Genomic DNA, 16,253 nt, shown 5'->3' with positions numbered 1-16,253 from the left:
CCCCCCTTTTTCTTTCCCCCCTTTTTCTTTCCCCCCTTTTTCTTTCCCCCCTTTTTCTTTCCCCCCTTTTTCTTAATATGGGCACCTTCTCTTGTGAGAACATCAAAACATGAATCAGGACAGTTTGGGCAAGGTTCGTAGACAGCAGCCTGGGTCAGGCATCCATTGGTCTCAGTGAACTGATGTGAACTGTAGTAGGTCCCCGCAGGACGTCTCCACTGTGTTGCGCCTGATGGCGAGGGGCTGCCATGGCTCGTCTTCTGGGTGTGCTCGTGTGAGTCGCCATAAAACTGTCCCGTTTCCAAATTTCTTCATACTTGCTTTATTGAAGCCATGTATGCAGAGTCTTAGTATTCAGTGGGACTTTTTGCTAGCTTGGAAGGAGCAAAGTATTTAAATATTTCTCTGAACCTTGACCTAGATTATACAACACAAAATCATGGTTGATTTTGCACATCTCAAAAATGAGGAATTTCTATGTGCTGCAGAGAAACCTCTGGAAAGTGTGTAGTGTTTTGTTAACTGGAAACGAGGTTTCGTTTTATCATTTTGAAATTGTAGTTCTCTACCCTCAAAACAAATAATCATGCTAAATCCAAATTCGGCTTTAGAAGTTGAATATTGCAGAGAGACGATATATTGCCATGGCAGCTTATGGTGGTGACGTGGCCATGGTGGCTGTGGCACGGCCGGTTGAGATCTCTGCTGCGGGGAGCTCTGCCACGGAGCGGTCGGGGACGCGAGTTCGTTCAGACTGACTTGGTCATCACCGTGGGTTTAAATGCAGGCAGAAGGCTCCTCCACCCTTGCAGACAGCTGCTGACTTCTCTGTGTTCAGTCAGCGGCAGAAGTGGATCTCAGTCATAGATGTTGTGATGCCATAAGCAAAAAAGTGCAGAAGCAGAGTGTAGTTGGTGATAATTGCAGTGCATCTTCAGTGGCGTTAATGAAATCATCTCAAGCTAGAGCGCCCAGCCAGGTGGCCTCTGTTATTTCTTTGGTGATGTTTTGGTCTCAAATTTTGCACCTTCTGCAAGATTTTACATAGGTGATCAGAAAAAATTCAGCAGTATAATTCAGGAGCACAGAGTTAGTATCCAGTGGTTGAATTCTAGTCAATAGAAACATGGACAAGCGTTTCTTGAAAATACCAGGCATATCTCTGCATCTTGCTTGACAGAAATATTACTTTGTGTTTGCTTGTTTTTTGTTTTTTGTTTTTGTTTTTTTTTTTTTTTCCCCCACTTCATCCATTTGCTGTTCTGTTGTGTCAGTGTTTGTGATGTGAGATGAGAAACATGGGTCTGAGGAGAACAGCATATGCTGTACAGGTTCTTGTAGTGAATTGAAGACCCATTTTCTTTTCCTCAGAAGCTGAAAATGCTTAGGACCACTCCTAATATCGTAAGTAACTGCAGGGAAGCATGCAGAAAATTCCTGCTTTTAGAGGTAGTTTTCATGGCAAAGGAAGAGCTCTGCTTTACTGAAAGTGTGAACCTCTCTCTGGGCTTCCCTCTGAAGCAAAAGGGTTTTGCTTTTGGTGCTGCTTTTAATTTCTTTAATTTAGGAACTTGAAGTATTTAGAGACAAGCCTTTTAGCTCAGATAAATAGCCTCCAGAACCAAAGGCATAAATCTATCATAATTAGTCATCAGAATATCTGAATAAATACGGAATTACCATGGAGCAGGAGGCAGTCGTATGTGGCATTCAAAACACACGGAGTGTAAAATGGAGTTATTGTTGCCTTTAGGAACAGTCCAAAGTAGTCTGCGGTAGAAAGAGCTGATAAGCACAATGACAAAAGCTTGTTTCACGAGTGATCCCAAGCAGCGGTGGTTTTCTAATCAGCTGATTCGGCAGCTATTTTGGGTATGCTACAGATCATGATTACATACGCTGGGAATGATTGGAGGCTGCAAATACGGGAAGCCAGCCGGGAATCCTGGGACACGCTCCGTTACCGGCTTAACAGTCGCACGGTCKCTCGTCCTCTGCCATTTCCACAGCCAAGGGAAGTCTAACAAGTGACTGTGCTTAGTTCTTTAGGGGAAAAAAAAAACACCAACACTTCCTGAGGCTGCTATTTTTAGCCATGGTGCAGTGTCCAAAGTGTTAACTAATTGAGTCATCAGGTTTCATATTTGGCCACAGAAAATGGCAGTGGAAGAGGGCGAATGCTTTCCAGAACAAGTAAGCATTTGTAGATTCTGAAATGAGGGTAAAATGTGAATATCTGATTTCTTATGCTAGTGTTTTAAGTCTTTGATTGTTTGAAGYGAAACTGGACGCAGGAAGCGGTACGCTGAGGCTTCGCTGGAGTGTTTTGTATTCGGACGTTTGGATCGCGGTGTAGCTGACGCGGCGGTCGGATGGTATACGGCGTTACTTGTTCTCTCTGTCCTTATGAATAGCTACGTTCTGTTCCGGGGCTCTGCTGAAGACCCTTGTTAAAATTAAAGAAATATTTTGTGATAYTTCCTTCTGTGATCAGGGCCTTAAGTAACCTGAATGTATGTGGCACAATTTTCTTAACCGAAATATTTTAGCAAATCATATACGTTATGGGAAAAAAAAGCACTGAAATTATGTTTTAAGGGTACATTTATCAAATCGCAACCTGATTAATTGATCTGTAGTTTGGTATTAAGACTGAGAAAGGAGCCTGCTGCTGCTGTGCTAGCAGCGAGCTGTCGAGAGGAGCCCAGCTCTCCCTCCTGCTGGCGGGGGCGGTCCCCGGGAGCGCCAGGGTGGCCCCTGGGTGACAGAGAAATTCCTCCCTGGAGCAAGCTGCTGCGCGACGGCATCCTGGGCTGCCGGAGGAAGGCTGCGCGGTTCCCCAGCTGCTTGGGCTGTTCATGTTGGTTTAAAACGCACACGCGCGGGAAGTTCTCCGTGCTGCTTTTCTGTAGAGTGGAAATGCAAGATTCCCAGCAAAATGTGGCGTCACTTCTTTGTGTCGAGCTTTGTAGAAGCTTCAGAGAAATAAAAAACGAGGTGTCTCTTGAAGGCTGGGAGAACTTGTGGCAGTGTTTTCTTTAGTCAGAGGTATTWTTGAGGAAAGTACGCCACAGTTTATTGGCTAATTTGTGTCTTAGCAATTCTTTTGTGCTCTGAAAAATACTGCCATGAGCTCTCTTAAATACGCGTGAGGGTTTTTTTTGTTTGTTTGTTTTGTTTCTTTTTGTCAACGCTGGACTGTCATCTCCTACTGCGCGTGATCTTCTCTAGAAGTTCTGGTCTCTCACCAGTTTTACTCGTCGTCTTTGTAGATTCATTTCCACCAGTCACTGCAAAACTATGAAGATGTTTGTATTGGGAGTTTTGTGTGTGAAGAAATGTCTTATGGGGGAGATTTTGTGATTCTTGATTAAATTCATGTTTTTAAAGGAAGGCARAAGGTGAGGTTTAAGAGATAATTTATGCCCGTCTGTGCTGTAGCGCCGCATCCTCAGTGCTTGGGCTGAGCCGCGTGGCTGCTGCCGCTGCCCGTGCTGGGCGCCGCGGGGCCAGGGGCAGCGGTGGTGGCCGGGCGGGCGGGCAGGCGAGCGAGCGGCCCCGGCACTGTGCCGCCGGCCCGTGCTGCCTCCCGCCCGAGGCCGCAGAGAAAGCGGCGCTTCCCTCAGCGCGTGCTGCGGAGGGTTGTCGAGGATCTAGGAACGCTTTGGAACGGCGCTGGGCTCCGGAGCAGGCTGTGAAGCAAGGGTACGGCTACGTTCGTTCCGCAGCTTTTCTCTTGTCGGCGTTGGTTGTGGCAAACTCTTCTTGTTCCATAAATACCTGAGCCTCCGTGAGCCTGCCACGTCTGTTTGGAGGTAAATGAGAAACAAGGTCCCCTTCCTTGTTTGTTTACGCTGTAGATTTGCCACCGGGAAGGGCCGTCTGTAGTTAACCGTGCGCGCTAACGGCTGCTCCTGTCCTCGGCTGGCGGGGACATTGCTGCGCCGGGCTGAGAGGAAGTGCTCCTGGCTGAAGCTGATTTCTGTAAACTTTGAATAAACCGGTCTTCACTTTAATGGTGAAACTAAAAACTAATTCCAAAGCTGTGTTCATTGCAGTACTAAAGGTAAAGCCTTTTTAGCCCATTGTGGAAAATGCTAGTTCATTAGTGAAATATAATTATCTTCCTCAGGTAAACAGTGATGCATTTTCCTGACGTATTTCATTCAATGTAATAATTCTGAGATTAAAATAAACAATTAAGTCTGATTAAGGTAAAGAAAGATATTCACAAACTTGTGTTTTCTTTTTTGCCATAACTGGGGAGTGATCCGATGACGTTCAGCTCCTCAGAGCTCTTCCAGAGGGCTCTGAGCTTTCACTTGAGATGCCTTTGAAAGCAGAAAAACACTTGTTCAGTCCTGTAAGTGCAAAGTGACTGCGTGAAAATGGCACTATCTAATCTGCAGCACCCTATCTGTATATTCATTTTTTTCTCACTTTAAGCAGAAAAACGAGCTGTTCCATTTTCTTTCCCTCTCTGTTCACCTCAGAGAGCCCATACGACGACGACTGTTCTCACTGGTAGCTGCTGTTCTCTCGGTTACTGTCTTCATCCTGTTTGTGTGCATGTGTAAATCCCGACCCTAGATGAAGGCTAGGCAGCGTGCTAGGTGCGGTACCAATAGGGGACGAAATGGCAGCAGTTGCCCCGTTGGGTTTAGATTGCTGCTTCTGCTTCCAAACAGAAAGGGGTGTCTAGTCCAGTGCTTGAGTCTGGTCTGAAGCTGCTTAACTTAAAGCGATTGCAGGGCTTTATTTGATTTACAGTTTTTGCTCACTGAGTTTGGTGTTAGGCTGGTAAAAGCAATTTACTTGCTAGTGTCTGGGGTCATTCTCAAACCTGGCACGTGCAGGGCGAGGAGCAAAATGCTTTCTCTTCGTAAACTACTTTACGCTTGCTACGTATGACATTGAATGCGTTTCATACTGATGCCGGCACCAAATGACCTCGCAGGCTTTTCCGTGCTGTTTCACACTGACACTGCTCTGAGCCACAGCAAGTGTCAGTGCTTGATCAGAGAGGAGCAGGACAAATAGGGTGCGCCGGGAAGGCCGGAGGCTTGGGCCTTGCTCTGTGATCAGCCCTGTTGCCCTGCGGTTCACATAGCACCCACTGCCCCTGTCATACGGCATCACTGGTGGGAGAAGGAGGACAGCTCATCCTACTAGGGCAGATATATTTCACAGCAGAGCTACGCACAGGTGTCAGGACAGGGTGTTCAGTAAATGCTACCCCTTCTGCTCCTTAAGGTAAACTGCTRCCATAAAGCCCGTGCGACACCTCTAAACCACCTCTGCGGAATCAACTCTTAAGAGGTTTATGTGCTGTGGTGCAAATCTTGCCCCTGAAGTCCTCTCAATACCTCGGGACGCTTTAGATAATTTCCACTGACCCTTCAGATCTGTGTCTGACACAGGAGCTGTATGGGTTTCCCAGCTGAGACTCTCTTTAACAAGGTGTTCAGGTTGGAGGAGGTTCTTTGCTTCTGACAGAGGTTATAATCCCTGTTAGGAAACCTGTAAAATTGGCAACTATAAACCGATATAGGTGTGCAAATCCTGTAAGGATCCCAAACAGCGTATCAAAAGTTTCTAGAATAAAGTAGTCTCTCAAGTCCACAAAAGCATAAACTTTAATTACAAGCAAGATTTGTAATACATGTAGAATAAACTGGTGGTTGTGTGTATTATTTTCACTTCAGAAATGGCTTGGCCAGTTATCCTCAAATGATCTTTCTAGTTAAATTCCTTCAAGCTTTCAGGCAGTCCTGTTTTGTATTGAAGAATTAGATGGATACGTTCAAAAGCAGGCATAAAATAGAAAGAAACATAGTTAACTTTTAACTTGTCTCTAACTTCTCTGTACTGGAAGTTCTTAATAGTTTATTTAGTTCTGTAGAAGGTTAAGTAGCTTAGCTGGTCTATAGTTTATATAGCTTGTTTACTATGATATGTTTAGGGACTATGTGCATTTTGGTTGCAGCAACATGCAATTAGTTCCACTTTTACCACTAGCTTCCACCTTACTACATCTGATGGAAGCATATATACCCCCTTCCTTTTTTTTTCCTTTTTACAAAGAAATTATTTTAAGTGTATAGAATGTCTTCCTCTCTAAAATCAGCAATATTATCTGATTTTAGGTTCATACTGCTGTTTTTTCCCATTAACTTCAGAGAGGATGTATCTGAAATTATAGACAAATACGWACAGTTTAAAAAGCCTTTTGGGGTCTGCTGAATTTTTTTCCTCTCCTTTCTAGACTTTAATTCTAAAATCAGATGTAAACAGAGAGCAGGCAGTGGGCTGAATGTCATAATCCATGTCTTCATTCAGTGATCTGAAGAATAGGGCTTTGACGTGGAAATGGCTTTAAATTTGAGTCTGAGGTATACTGAATTTATCTCCATGCTCACTAGGTACTTGGTTTCTGAGAGAAAAATAACAGGAATAGATCAATGACATCTCATCTAGCTTGACATGAGAGAGTTATTATCTTGAGGTGTATATAAACTTAAGAAGAAATGCTCTAAGCACATCCAGTCCTTCTCTAGCTCTCTGTGACTGTGGTAGCAGTTATGAAAGCCAGTGATTTATTTTGTATTTGTAAATGTATGATGGGAAAACTCTAGAGAGTGAGAGATGTGAGAGATGAGTCATTACAGACTCCAGGAGTTTCTTCCCAGAGTCAGAAAGAAACTTCTACAAGTAAGGCTGTCAGAGTGGGGAATCTGCATCTTGAATTTTAGATGCTGAAATCTCTTGCCCTTGAGTATATCAGATCCTTTTCATAGATTATGCATGTGAGTTGGTTGCAAAGGGGTCTGGTTCTCCGACTGTCGAGTCACACTGTGCTCCTGGCTCAACATCATTGGTTTTATAGTCTTGAATAAAGTGTGTCCAAATTTAGCATGTCATTCAAGTTCGTCTTTTCACAGAGGGCACTTTGATAGCCTGTAAATTTGAAATATAGGCCAAGTTCTTCATTGCTAAGGGAACTGTATTTCCACATTAAAAGAAAATAGTTTTCCCTATTTACTRATCATACCTGCTCGGAAAGTTGAGTAGTATATATTGAACATCGATTTGTAGTCCTGGGAAATAAGACTCTTGCTTTTGATCTTACTAATTTAACATATTCATACTAGTAAACTAGTTCCGTAGCTTGTTTAGGGGAAGCTGACCCATCAAATTTCTAATGTGTTCAAAACCTCATCTGTGCAACCTGCTCAGTGGATTCCAAGCAGTGCAGACCCTCACCTGCTGCTTGAATGTCGTCCCTGTGAAATTGGTTTGGGACCGGTTTGGGTATTTGCTCTTGAACTGTCAGATGTTAGTTGTTGGTTAGCTGTTAGTTTTGTTGGAGTTCTAGTTAATTCATTCCGTGTTTGTTGTTAATATCCTTTAGTATCTGTAGTGACAGGTAAATAACATCGAGATGATAGCTTGAGGGGGATTTTCAARGCACAACATGTTGAATATAACATCCACATAATATGTAGATGTTAGGGGAAGGTCTCCCACTTAGAAGTAGGTGTCTAATTCTCTGTCTTTTGTGCCTTGGAAGTCACACGTTCTTTGTGCAAAAGAATAACGGCTGCTTTTCATTTCTATGAATTTTCTTAGGAATCAGTCGTTCAGGCATTTAAAGAGACACAAGGCTGACTAGATTTATAATCTCTTTAAGAAGACTGTTTTTGTAAAGTCTAAAAAACTTGTACAGCAGGAAAGCTACATTATAGCTTCATAGCAGATTACTGTGGGTTTTAACAAATAACTCACTATAGACTCTTAATGCTGTTAAAAGGAATAATATATAGCTCCTGTATTGGAAAATTTGAAATATTCTTGTGTTTATCAGCCTTGCCATCTCTGGGTCTTTTTCAGAAATCTAGTACTCAAATACAGTTGCTTTATTTTCAGCAATAACARCGAGTGACAGACTCAGTATTTGGCTGAGAAAGACTAACAGGTAGAGTGTTGCAAGCAATGTTGAAAATGGTGTATACTAAATCTGCATGCTGAAGACTTTATCTAGACATATGGTCCAACAAGGAAAGAGGTTTCTTTATTTGCTTGAATGTTTTCCTGTTTTGGTCAAGATGCTGTTTTAGGAGRATTTCTAGAAAGATGGAGCTGAATCTAAAATGCRTCTTTTAGACTTCCTTTTAGACTGCTTAATGTATGATTGTACATTCAGATCAATTATYGCACRGGGATAGAGCCTCTGCTGTTGCAGTATKGTTCATTATAGTTTCAGATGCATTGGTTGTACTAATATAAGGGCTTTTAGTCTCCATTCTCCAAGGAGAGGAAATTCACCCAGTCTGAAACCAGTGTATTTATTAACTTGTGGAAAACTGATCATAGTTACGTAGTTTGAAGGGGGCCAGTTAATATTTTTATTCCTTTATCATGTACAATACAAGAATATGGTCAAAGGATTAAGATGCATAATAGGACAAACCATTAGAGGGGTATTTTTTGTTTTTAGCCAATAATTAAATCAGTTCTCGTGCTGCAGTCATATTCAAAACAGCTTACTTTCCTAGCCAAGGATTTATCCTGTGAGTTGTCAGCCAGCAGGAATGGAGCTCTTCTTGTTGCCCTGTGGTTGTGTTTACGATTGCGATCCCAAAAGTATTTCTCTGAAGGATARTTAACAGCAGAACTGCAGAGAGCAGTTGGCCCCAGGCTGTCACATTCCTATCAGAAAAAACACRTACGATAGCCTGTTATGAAAAGCATGAGGACAGCCGCAGTCATTTGCACAGAGAAAAGATCATCTTCCAATTCAATGCAGCTAGATCACTATCTAGTTAAAAAGATACGAGCAAAATTCTGTAATATAGATTTAGTTATGAGGTAGAAAAAAGGGTATGAAGGATACACTTACTTGGAGAACTGGTATGAAGGGTCTCCCCAGGAAGATCATTTATTTCACATGGTTTACACATTGTTGTTAACTGGCCTGTATAACTAAATTGAAATAAAATGTTATCAGTTAGTGAATGAAGGTAACAACTTTTGGAAGAAAATTCAAAATTAACACAGGAGCAGTATCTAAGAAATGCTGAGGACYTCCAGTTTCCAGTGTAGTACTTAGTACCCATCAGCACTGGGCCTACTGCAGAGAAGAAAGCAATCAGCTGCGGTATTTCTCCCTTATCATAACAAGCAAAAATGTTACCATTTGTTTTTTCAGATCATCTCAGGCTGCTGCAAAACTAGCTTTGTTAAACAGGTTTCCAAATGAAATAACATAAGTTTATCCTTTAAAATGAGGTCACTGCCCCCCCTCCKGCCCCCAACACACGTTAGGCATGGTTAGCATCTTTCCACTGGGACTCAAGCCAGGATGCATCCTGCTCCAGCACAATGGGAACCTGCTGGGGGTTTCCCTTCACAACAGCTACTGTTAAAGATGGAGCGAAAAACAAAACCCTGCTCTCAACATGAAAAAGAGACTGGATTTTTAACTGAAAAAGCAACCACTGTAAGCAGAACACAAAGGAAAGAGAGATGAGCATAATAAAAATACCATCAGTATGGGAGGGTGCCTGCGCCCATTGAAAATAATGGCTTTGCACTTTGAGGGCTCAGTAAATAATAAATATGCTCTCAGTTTTCTGGAAGGATCCTCTCTAGTTTCCTCCATGGGAAAGCCAGGCTAGTGCCTGAGCTAACAGACACTGCAACATTTACTAATATTTTTTCTGTCTTTACTCATACTAAATAGTGTCTTACTTCACTTGGAGCATTTGGAGGAAGAGATCCTGAATATGTATTTACTAGCGTGAGTCAGAATCAACTTTTTCCTATTTGAAAATGGAGGCTTAAGCTAATATCCAAGTGATGTAGAAGCTAGTCTTTCCTATAATAAACGTGTTTTTAACTGTTGTGGCTTCTCCTCAAAATGTGACGTATGGGCCTTTCCCCTGTACGTCACAGGCCGTGCCATCCAGCATGGGACGGGAGCCTGGCGCTGGGGAGCGCAGTACTCCTGCTCCAGCCCTTCAGCACTTCCCCGTTGCGTCCCCACGGGGAGGCTGTTAAAATGAGCTCCAGGCTGAATAACTTGTTCAGGGCTGCAGGCAGCCCACGGTCGGCAAAAGCTGGTCAGCCTGCTTCACATTTGAGTTGACTTCTTGTAGTATAGTATCCGGAAGAGGAATGCACAGAATTTTTATATATATATATTTTTTATATATATATATATATATGTATGTGTATATATATATATATATAGTTACATTGAAAACTATGTTCATTAGCCAGTCATCTACATTTATGCATATCTTAAAACTAGAAATAGTCACCTTTTCAAGAAATACAGTGGAATGAAGGAGCAAAGTCTTACCATCTGTGAAGGAAAAGCTTGTTATTATGCATACATCAATACTGATACTCTCATAAATCCAGTATTTCTGCAATATTGTCCAAATAGCCATTCCAGAGCTAAACACTGTGCACAGAATCTGAGGTCTCTCTCTCTCCCYCAGAGTTACAATTTGAATGTGATTATAGAGATTCAAAAGGTAGCATGCGCAGGGAACGCAGTAAGGAGCTGTGTGCGGCTTGGGGGACAGGGCCTGAAAGCGGGAATCCTGGGCAAGCACGCAACGAGAGGGGCCGCCGTTTGTGGCTGCCTGCAGGGACGTCTAGGATGCAGGCGGTTCTGATGCGCGGCCCGTGCCTGTTGTTCTCCTGATGCTTGTTAAGATGGTGGAAAATCAAAAGCCAATTTTCAACTTCATTTCATGTTGGAATTGATCACAAAAAGAAAAAAAAGAAAAAGCAGATCTGCAGATGTAGCTAGCATGCAGAGAGCATCTCATGAGTATTGAGGTTTAAATAGCAAAGATTGGAGAGCTGTGGGGTTTTTTTTTTAATCTATTAAGAAAATGTCCTGTGAACATGCTGTCTCTGGGGCACTTAACTTTCAGATGCCAGCTAGTATAGAAGTGTGTATATTAAGAATAGAAACCACTGAGGGAACAGTCACCTGCATGGATATTCTGAGAGATCTGTTGGGAATTTCTAACTAAAATCTATTTTTTCCCTATTGTGTTTTTTGATGACTTTAACATAACRCTGTCTTGATCTGTCTTTGGCGTGGGCTCCTATGCATGATGGCAGTGCAGGTAAATGATTAATGTTATTGTTATGCTTGTTTAATTTTTTTAAATCCTTCAGTGATTCAAGCCCCAGCTCTTAGGAGCAATATCYGTCTGTGCAATACAGAGGCAGTTGCAGTTGCAGGTTATACCGTGGATGCCAACAGTCTGTTTTAAACAAGATGGGATGCAGATTAGAAATGACATTTTTCCACTCTATTTTGGTATTTAAAAAATAAAAAATATAAAAGATTATTTTGAATTTGGACTTAAAATAGAAATGTACAGTTGAGAAAACTTTATATTCAAAAATACAAAACTATTTTGGATTGGTATTTTGGATCCATTTTGAAAGACGGTTTTGTGCAGGGTTTTTTTACAGCATCGATCTGTGAGTCATGAAAACGGTGGTTCAGGTGTCTCGTACGCTTGTTCCCCTCAGTCGGCCGGATTTTGCAGTTGAGCTGTATCCCCGCGGTTCCGGCCGGCTCCCTGCGGCCTGCCCGCGCTCGGCGCTCCCGGTGCCGGGGCGGGTGCGCGGCCGCAGGGGCAGGGCAGAGCCGCGAGGCGCCTGGCCGCCGCGTAACCGCTCTGCAGGTCACCCGCGCGCTGCGTGTCGGAGCGCAGGAGCGCCGCTTTGTTTAACAAAATCAAGTATTTCTGTTCCGGATGACTTGGAAAACAGTAGGATATGGATTTTTTATTACCCCTGCRCAAAATAAAAACGTCATTATTAAGGTATAATTAGAAATAAACTTTGTGTAAAATGCTTGGAAAGATTGGAAGATGGAAGATTTCTGTCGAGCTATGGTAAACAAACCTTGTTTAGACAGCCAGGGATTGTATATGCTGGCCTCRGTGATATTTTGCAGGGTACGTTTATATTTTGCGAGGGAAGGATGGGATTCAGTGGCTTTGAGTTGGCTTCCACGTTGAGAAGCAGGTCAGTGCAGCTGGTTTACTGAGTGCTTCTTCCGGTTTGTTTTATTTTAAACTGTTTTCTGAAGATGACTGTATTTGGAGAATTCAGTGGGTCTGGTTGAAATAATAATAGAATATATTAATGGGAAACGACTGTAAACTGTAAAATACTGTCTAAAGGCAAGAACAGATACCACTTAGAAGGCCCAAAACTTGGGGCAGAGTGGGAGTTAAAATTGTCTTACTGTGGTGTTACACTCAGGGCAAAACACAGAATGTAAGAGCGTGCTACGGGCAAACCCATATTTAAAAGGAATTTTATCTTCTGACTTTTCACTCTTTATTTGAATGGGAAGTGGTTGATGCCTGTGGTTCTGGAATACAAAAATACTCGGTCGTCTTCAGGAAATTGCTCTGGGAGCCCATCCTCATCACCTCTTGGTTGCAAAGTCACCGAACTATGTCTGCTTTCTTATTAAAATTATTTGTGTTTATTTGTTTATTTTAACTTGGAAAGGAGATTACTGACCCCTATGCTTAACTGTTGCAACATTTGGATAAATGCTCGCTGGCTGTTCTGTTTTTTGGAAGTGGAGGGCCTTTAAAGGAAGGCATTCAGGTCATTTTGCGAGACAGAGAAAGCTCGGCAGCCCTTCCCTGTCAGCCTGAGTCGGAGAGAACGTCCCGGCCTGAGGGAGGCTGCAGAGCTGGGCCGCTCGAGCTGGCATCCCGCGAGGCCGGCGCCGCCGCTCGCCTCCGCCGAGGCAGAGCGGAGAGGGCTGCCGAGCGCCCCGGAAGCGCCGGTGACCCCGTGCGCACCGCTCTCCGGGCTCAGTGGCCGAACTCTGCTATCGCCTCCCTGAGCTTCAGCAAAGCGAGCGGGTTTTAGCTGGCGGCTGGCGAAGGAGGGCGTTCTGCCCGCTTCAGCGGTTTGGGGAACAGCCTGCGCGTCCGTTGGCAGCGCCCGAGCTAGCTCGGTGTGAAGCATTTTGGATATCCCCGCGCTGCAAGCGTGGCCTAACCTTTGCCTTTCCTCTCTCCAGTGAGCAGGCACTCCAAGAGCAGCCTGAAAAGTCCGCCAGCACTGCTCTTCCCTCACGGCCTAACAGCAGCCAGCCGTTAACGTGAATATCGGCCATTTATCGTCYCTCCTTCGTTTGTATGCTCTGTTGTGCTGGAGCACACGGAGAGGTTCAGCCGTTCCTGAGTAACGGCAGTGTTTCTTGTCTGCCATGAGCTAATGCGACTGGCTGGAAGGGATTTTCCATAGCAAGCTTCCCTGGTGCCTCCCTTCCCCACCCCGGAGCGGCCGCAGACAGCTGAGGCCAGTGAGCGTGCACCTGCTGACTGCGCCGAGCRGGCGCGCGTCTCGCCGGCACGGACGGGAAAGGCTCCGTGCTATTAAGTCATCCCTCGCACCTTTGGTAATGCCAATAAAACRCTGACCCGTTTTCTACCCCAGTGGCTGCTGTTGCTAAGCGCTGAGAAGATGACCTCTCTCCTGCATTGCACAATTCAGATGATCTTCCGAGGGAAACTGTTTTACTGCGTCTCCCAAGGCAGCGATTTTCCCCCATGGTCTTTGCAGTTCCGGCCATGTAGTTTATAGCAGCACCTTGCTTTTGATAGAGCCTAATTAAGCAGTGGTGTTTTGGGGCTGTTTTGTTGGAAGCACATTAGGGAAGCTGCTTAGTGATGATCAGTGATGATTATGAGCTGGGAAGGTTGTATGTTAGTAATTTACCATCACAAAGCTTAATGCTACGTGTAAAAAAACTCAGAAGGAAATGAAGAGTCCATAAAACACTGCTTCTCTCCTTGGAAGAGAGGGATCGTTGTATTGAAAGTGTTAGTGAAACGTTCTTGCAGCASATGCTGATACGAAGAGGAGGACAGACTTCATTCATCTTACCATTTTATTGTGGTTAAGCCCAAGATTGCTTCATCCTGCAYAACCAGTTACCTCAGTGGCCTTTGAAGGCAATGCTTAACCAGAGCAGCCAGTTTGCAGTAGCTGTGGTGACCRGAGAGGAAACAAGTCCATAGCAAATCCAGAAAAATCAGGAATGAAGAAATGAGTTAAGCGCTGGATAATTAACTAAGCACTGGTGCCAGGATRTTTTGTATTTCTCTCAATAGTTATTTCCTTTAATTTTTTCTCTAACAGTAGGGTTTTTAGAACCCTAAAGGGTCTTAAAGCATTTAAATTAGTAGTGATTTAAACCCTGCGATGAAATGATACTGGGAGAAACCGTGACATTTTTTGTTATGCTAGTGGAGGAAAGGGCACAGAAAGATGTGTTGACTGCCTACGATCTCAGAGGAAGCCCTGGAACAGATAAAAACAAAGAATCTGTGATTTGTCCCTCTTGAAAGCTAACCTAGTTCTTTCCACCTGCTCCCAGCAAGATCAGCATTATCTAAACAATCCTTGGTGGATATTTGCATAACCTGTTGTTAAAAACCCTCCAGGCATGAGAATTACTTTCAGTGGTCTCTTTCATGGCTTAACAGTCCTTTCTGCCATCCTTACATTCAAGCTACAGTTATCACAAAGCAAGTTTGCCATCTTTAATCGGCTGTAATCTTTAAAGCAAGGGCTGAAAAARTAAAAATGCAGTAAAGGTAATGACACTGTTCCTAGGCAATTTTGATTACTTTGCTGAAATGTAGACAAATGTTGTAAATAAAATGTGCCATAGAGTGAGGGAGGATGGAGGAAATAAAATGTAATCGCATCATTAGACTGTTCAATGCCTTAAGTCCCTAGGGCCATGTTTTTAATTTAGGTAGTCCAGTTCTTCAACATTTTATATTTTGTTTTTTTAAATCTGTCATGTGAGATTTTACACTACTTGCCCAATCTGTTCAGCTTGGACGCTAAAGATGATGTGGCACTTTTTGAAAGAGCAGAATGGTTTCCATGGAGTCCTACCCCGAGTCTCAACATTTTTGTCTTGCATGCTGGGTACCAGATGTTTCCCTGGCTACTAGCCTTGCATGTTAGACAGTTCTGCATAATTCAGGTTTATGTATGAAGTCAAATCTTGTGCTGCCTAGTCAGGCAGACAGCCCTATTTATACCAGAGGGAGTTTGCATAAGCAAAAAGGGTGAGGTTTAACCCATATTTGATAAGGCAGTTTGGGATCCTTTCATGTCTAGTTAAACACACRTACAATGTGTTGTATCATTAGTAACTTCTTTGGCAAGTGAATRTGTTTCTATACTGTGCCTTAATTTCTAATGGGATTTTTCTTTTCTTTTTTTTCCTTTAGTCTGACACAAATGCAAGTTACTTAAGAGCTGCTCGAGCTGGCAACTTGGAAAAGGCTCTTGACTACTTAAAAAGTGGAGTGGACATCAACATTTGCAATCAGGTTAAAGAATATTTTGATCAAATTTGCTGTGTAAACACTTTCTCTCTCTCTCTCTCTCTCTCTCTCTCAAATCTGTCTATATATTTGCACTGCATGTCAGCAATAACTTAAGTTCATATTTTGATGAGCTTTGTCTACATATCTTATCCAATTAAAACTTGTATTTTATCCCTTACCAAGACATCATTCCAATTCTACTTGGAGAACATTGTGCTATTTAATATTGGAGATAYTTAATACTTGGAGAGTTTTGGAAAAATACTTGGAGAATATTTAATACTTGGAGATTATTGTGCTAATATCTTTCGTTTCATTTTTTTTTATTACATTAGGGCGTAAGATAAGCACATAGAGCTTAAGACGCCAGAGCTACTATATCCTGATTGAATTCATACTTTTGAAGTACAATTCAGTTGTTATGAAGTTCACATAAGAATACTTTCTGAAAGAAATCCTCTCACTGGCATGTAACSATTTATCTCCTGAAGTGTTGTTTGCCACATGGGAAAACCTGTGTCAATCTTTTCCATTACATTTCTTTTTTTGTTTCTTATTTTTGTAATCAGAATGGGTTGAATGCTCTCCATCTCGCTTCCAAAGAAGGGCACGTAGAAGTTGTCTCAGAACTGATACAGCGAGGTGCCAATGTGGACGCAGCGACAAAGGTCAGCCGGGCCTGTCTAACTGTTCTCTTGTTCACACGCATCCCATGGGTGCAAGGTGTCGGCCAGCTGATTGCAGATATCACTGCAGCAGTAGCTGCATGTTCTTCATTGTTGGTGTGGTGTCAGGAATTGTTTATTAGCAACCTTTTAAATTACAGTAAGTGTCACA

The 16,253-nt window shown here is 43.0% G+C and overlaps 1 protein-coding gene across 1 annotated transcript in view; it reads left to right on the top strand.

Moving 5' to 3' along the window:
* Positions 1–16,253, top strand: part of ANK3 (ankyrin 3) — a 202,163-nt gene that overhangs the window by 45,111 nt on the left and 140,799 nt on the right. Inside the window, exons 2-3 of the mRNA XM_085309351.1 lie at positions 15,318–15,419; positions 15,986–16,084. Of these exons, the coding sequence (XP_085165477.1) occupies positions 15,318–15,419; positions 15,986–16,084 (201 nt within the window). The remainder of the gene's footprint in view (positions 1–15,317; positions 15,420–15,985; positions 16,085–16,253) is intronic.

Source organism: Rhea americana, unplaced genomic scaffold, assembly GCF_003343005.1.
Source record: "Rhea americana isolate MKP2758 unplaced genomic scaffold, rheAme1 scaffold_296, whole genome shotgun sequence".
NCBI lineage: Eukaryota > Metazoa > Chordata > Aves > Rheiformes > Rheidae > Rhea > Rhea americana.
This window is presented reverse-complemented; position numbering and strand designations above follow the sequence as displayed.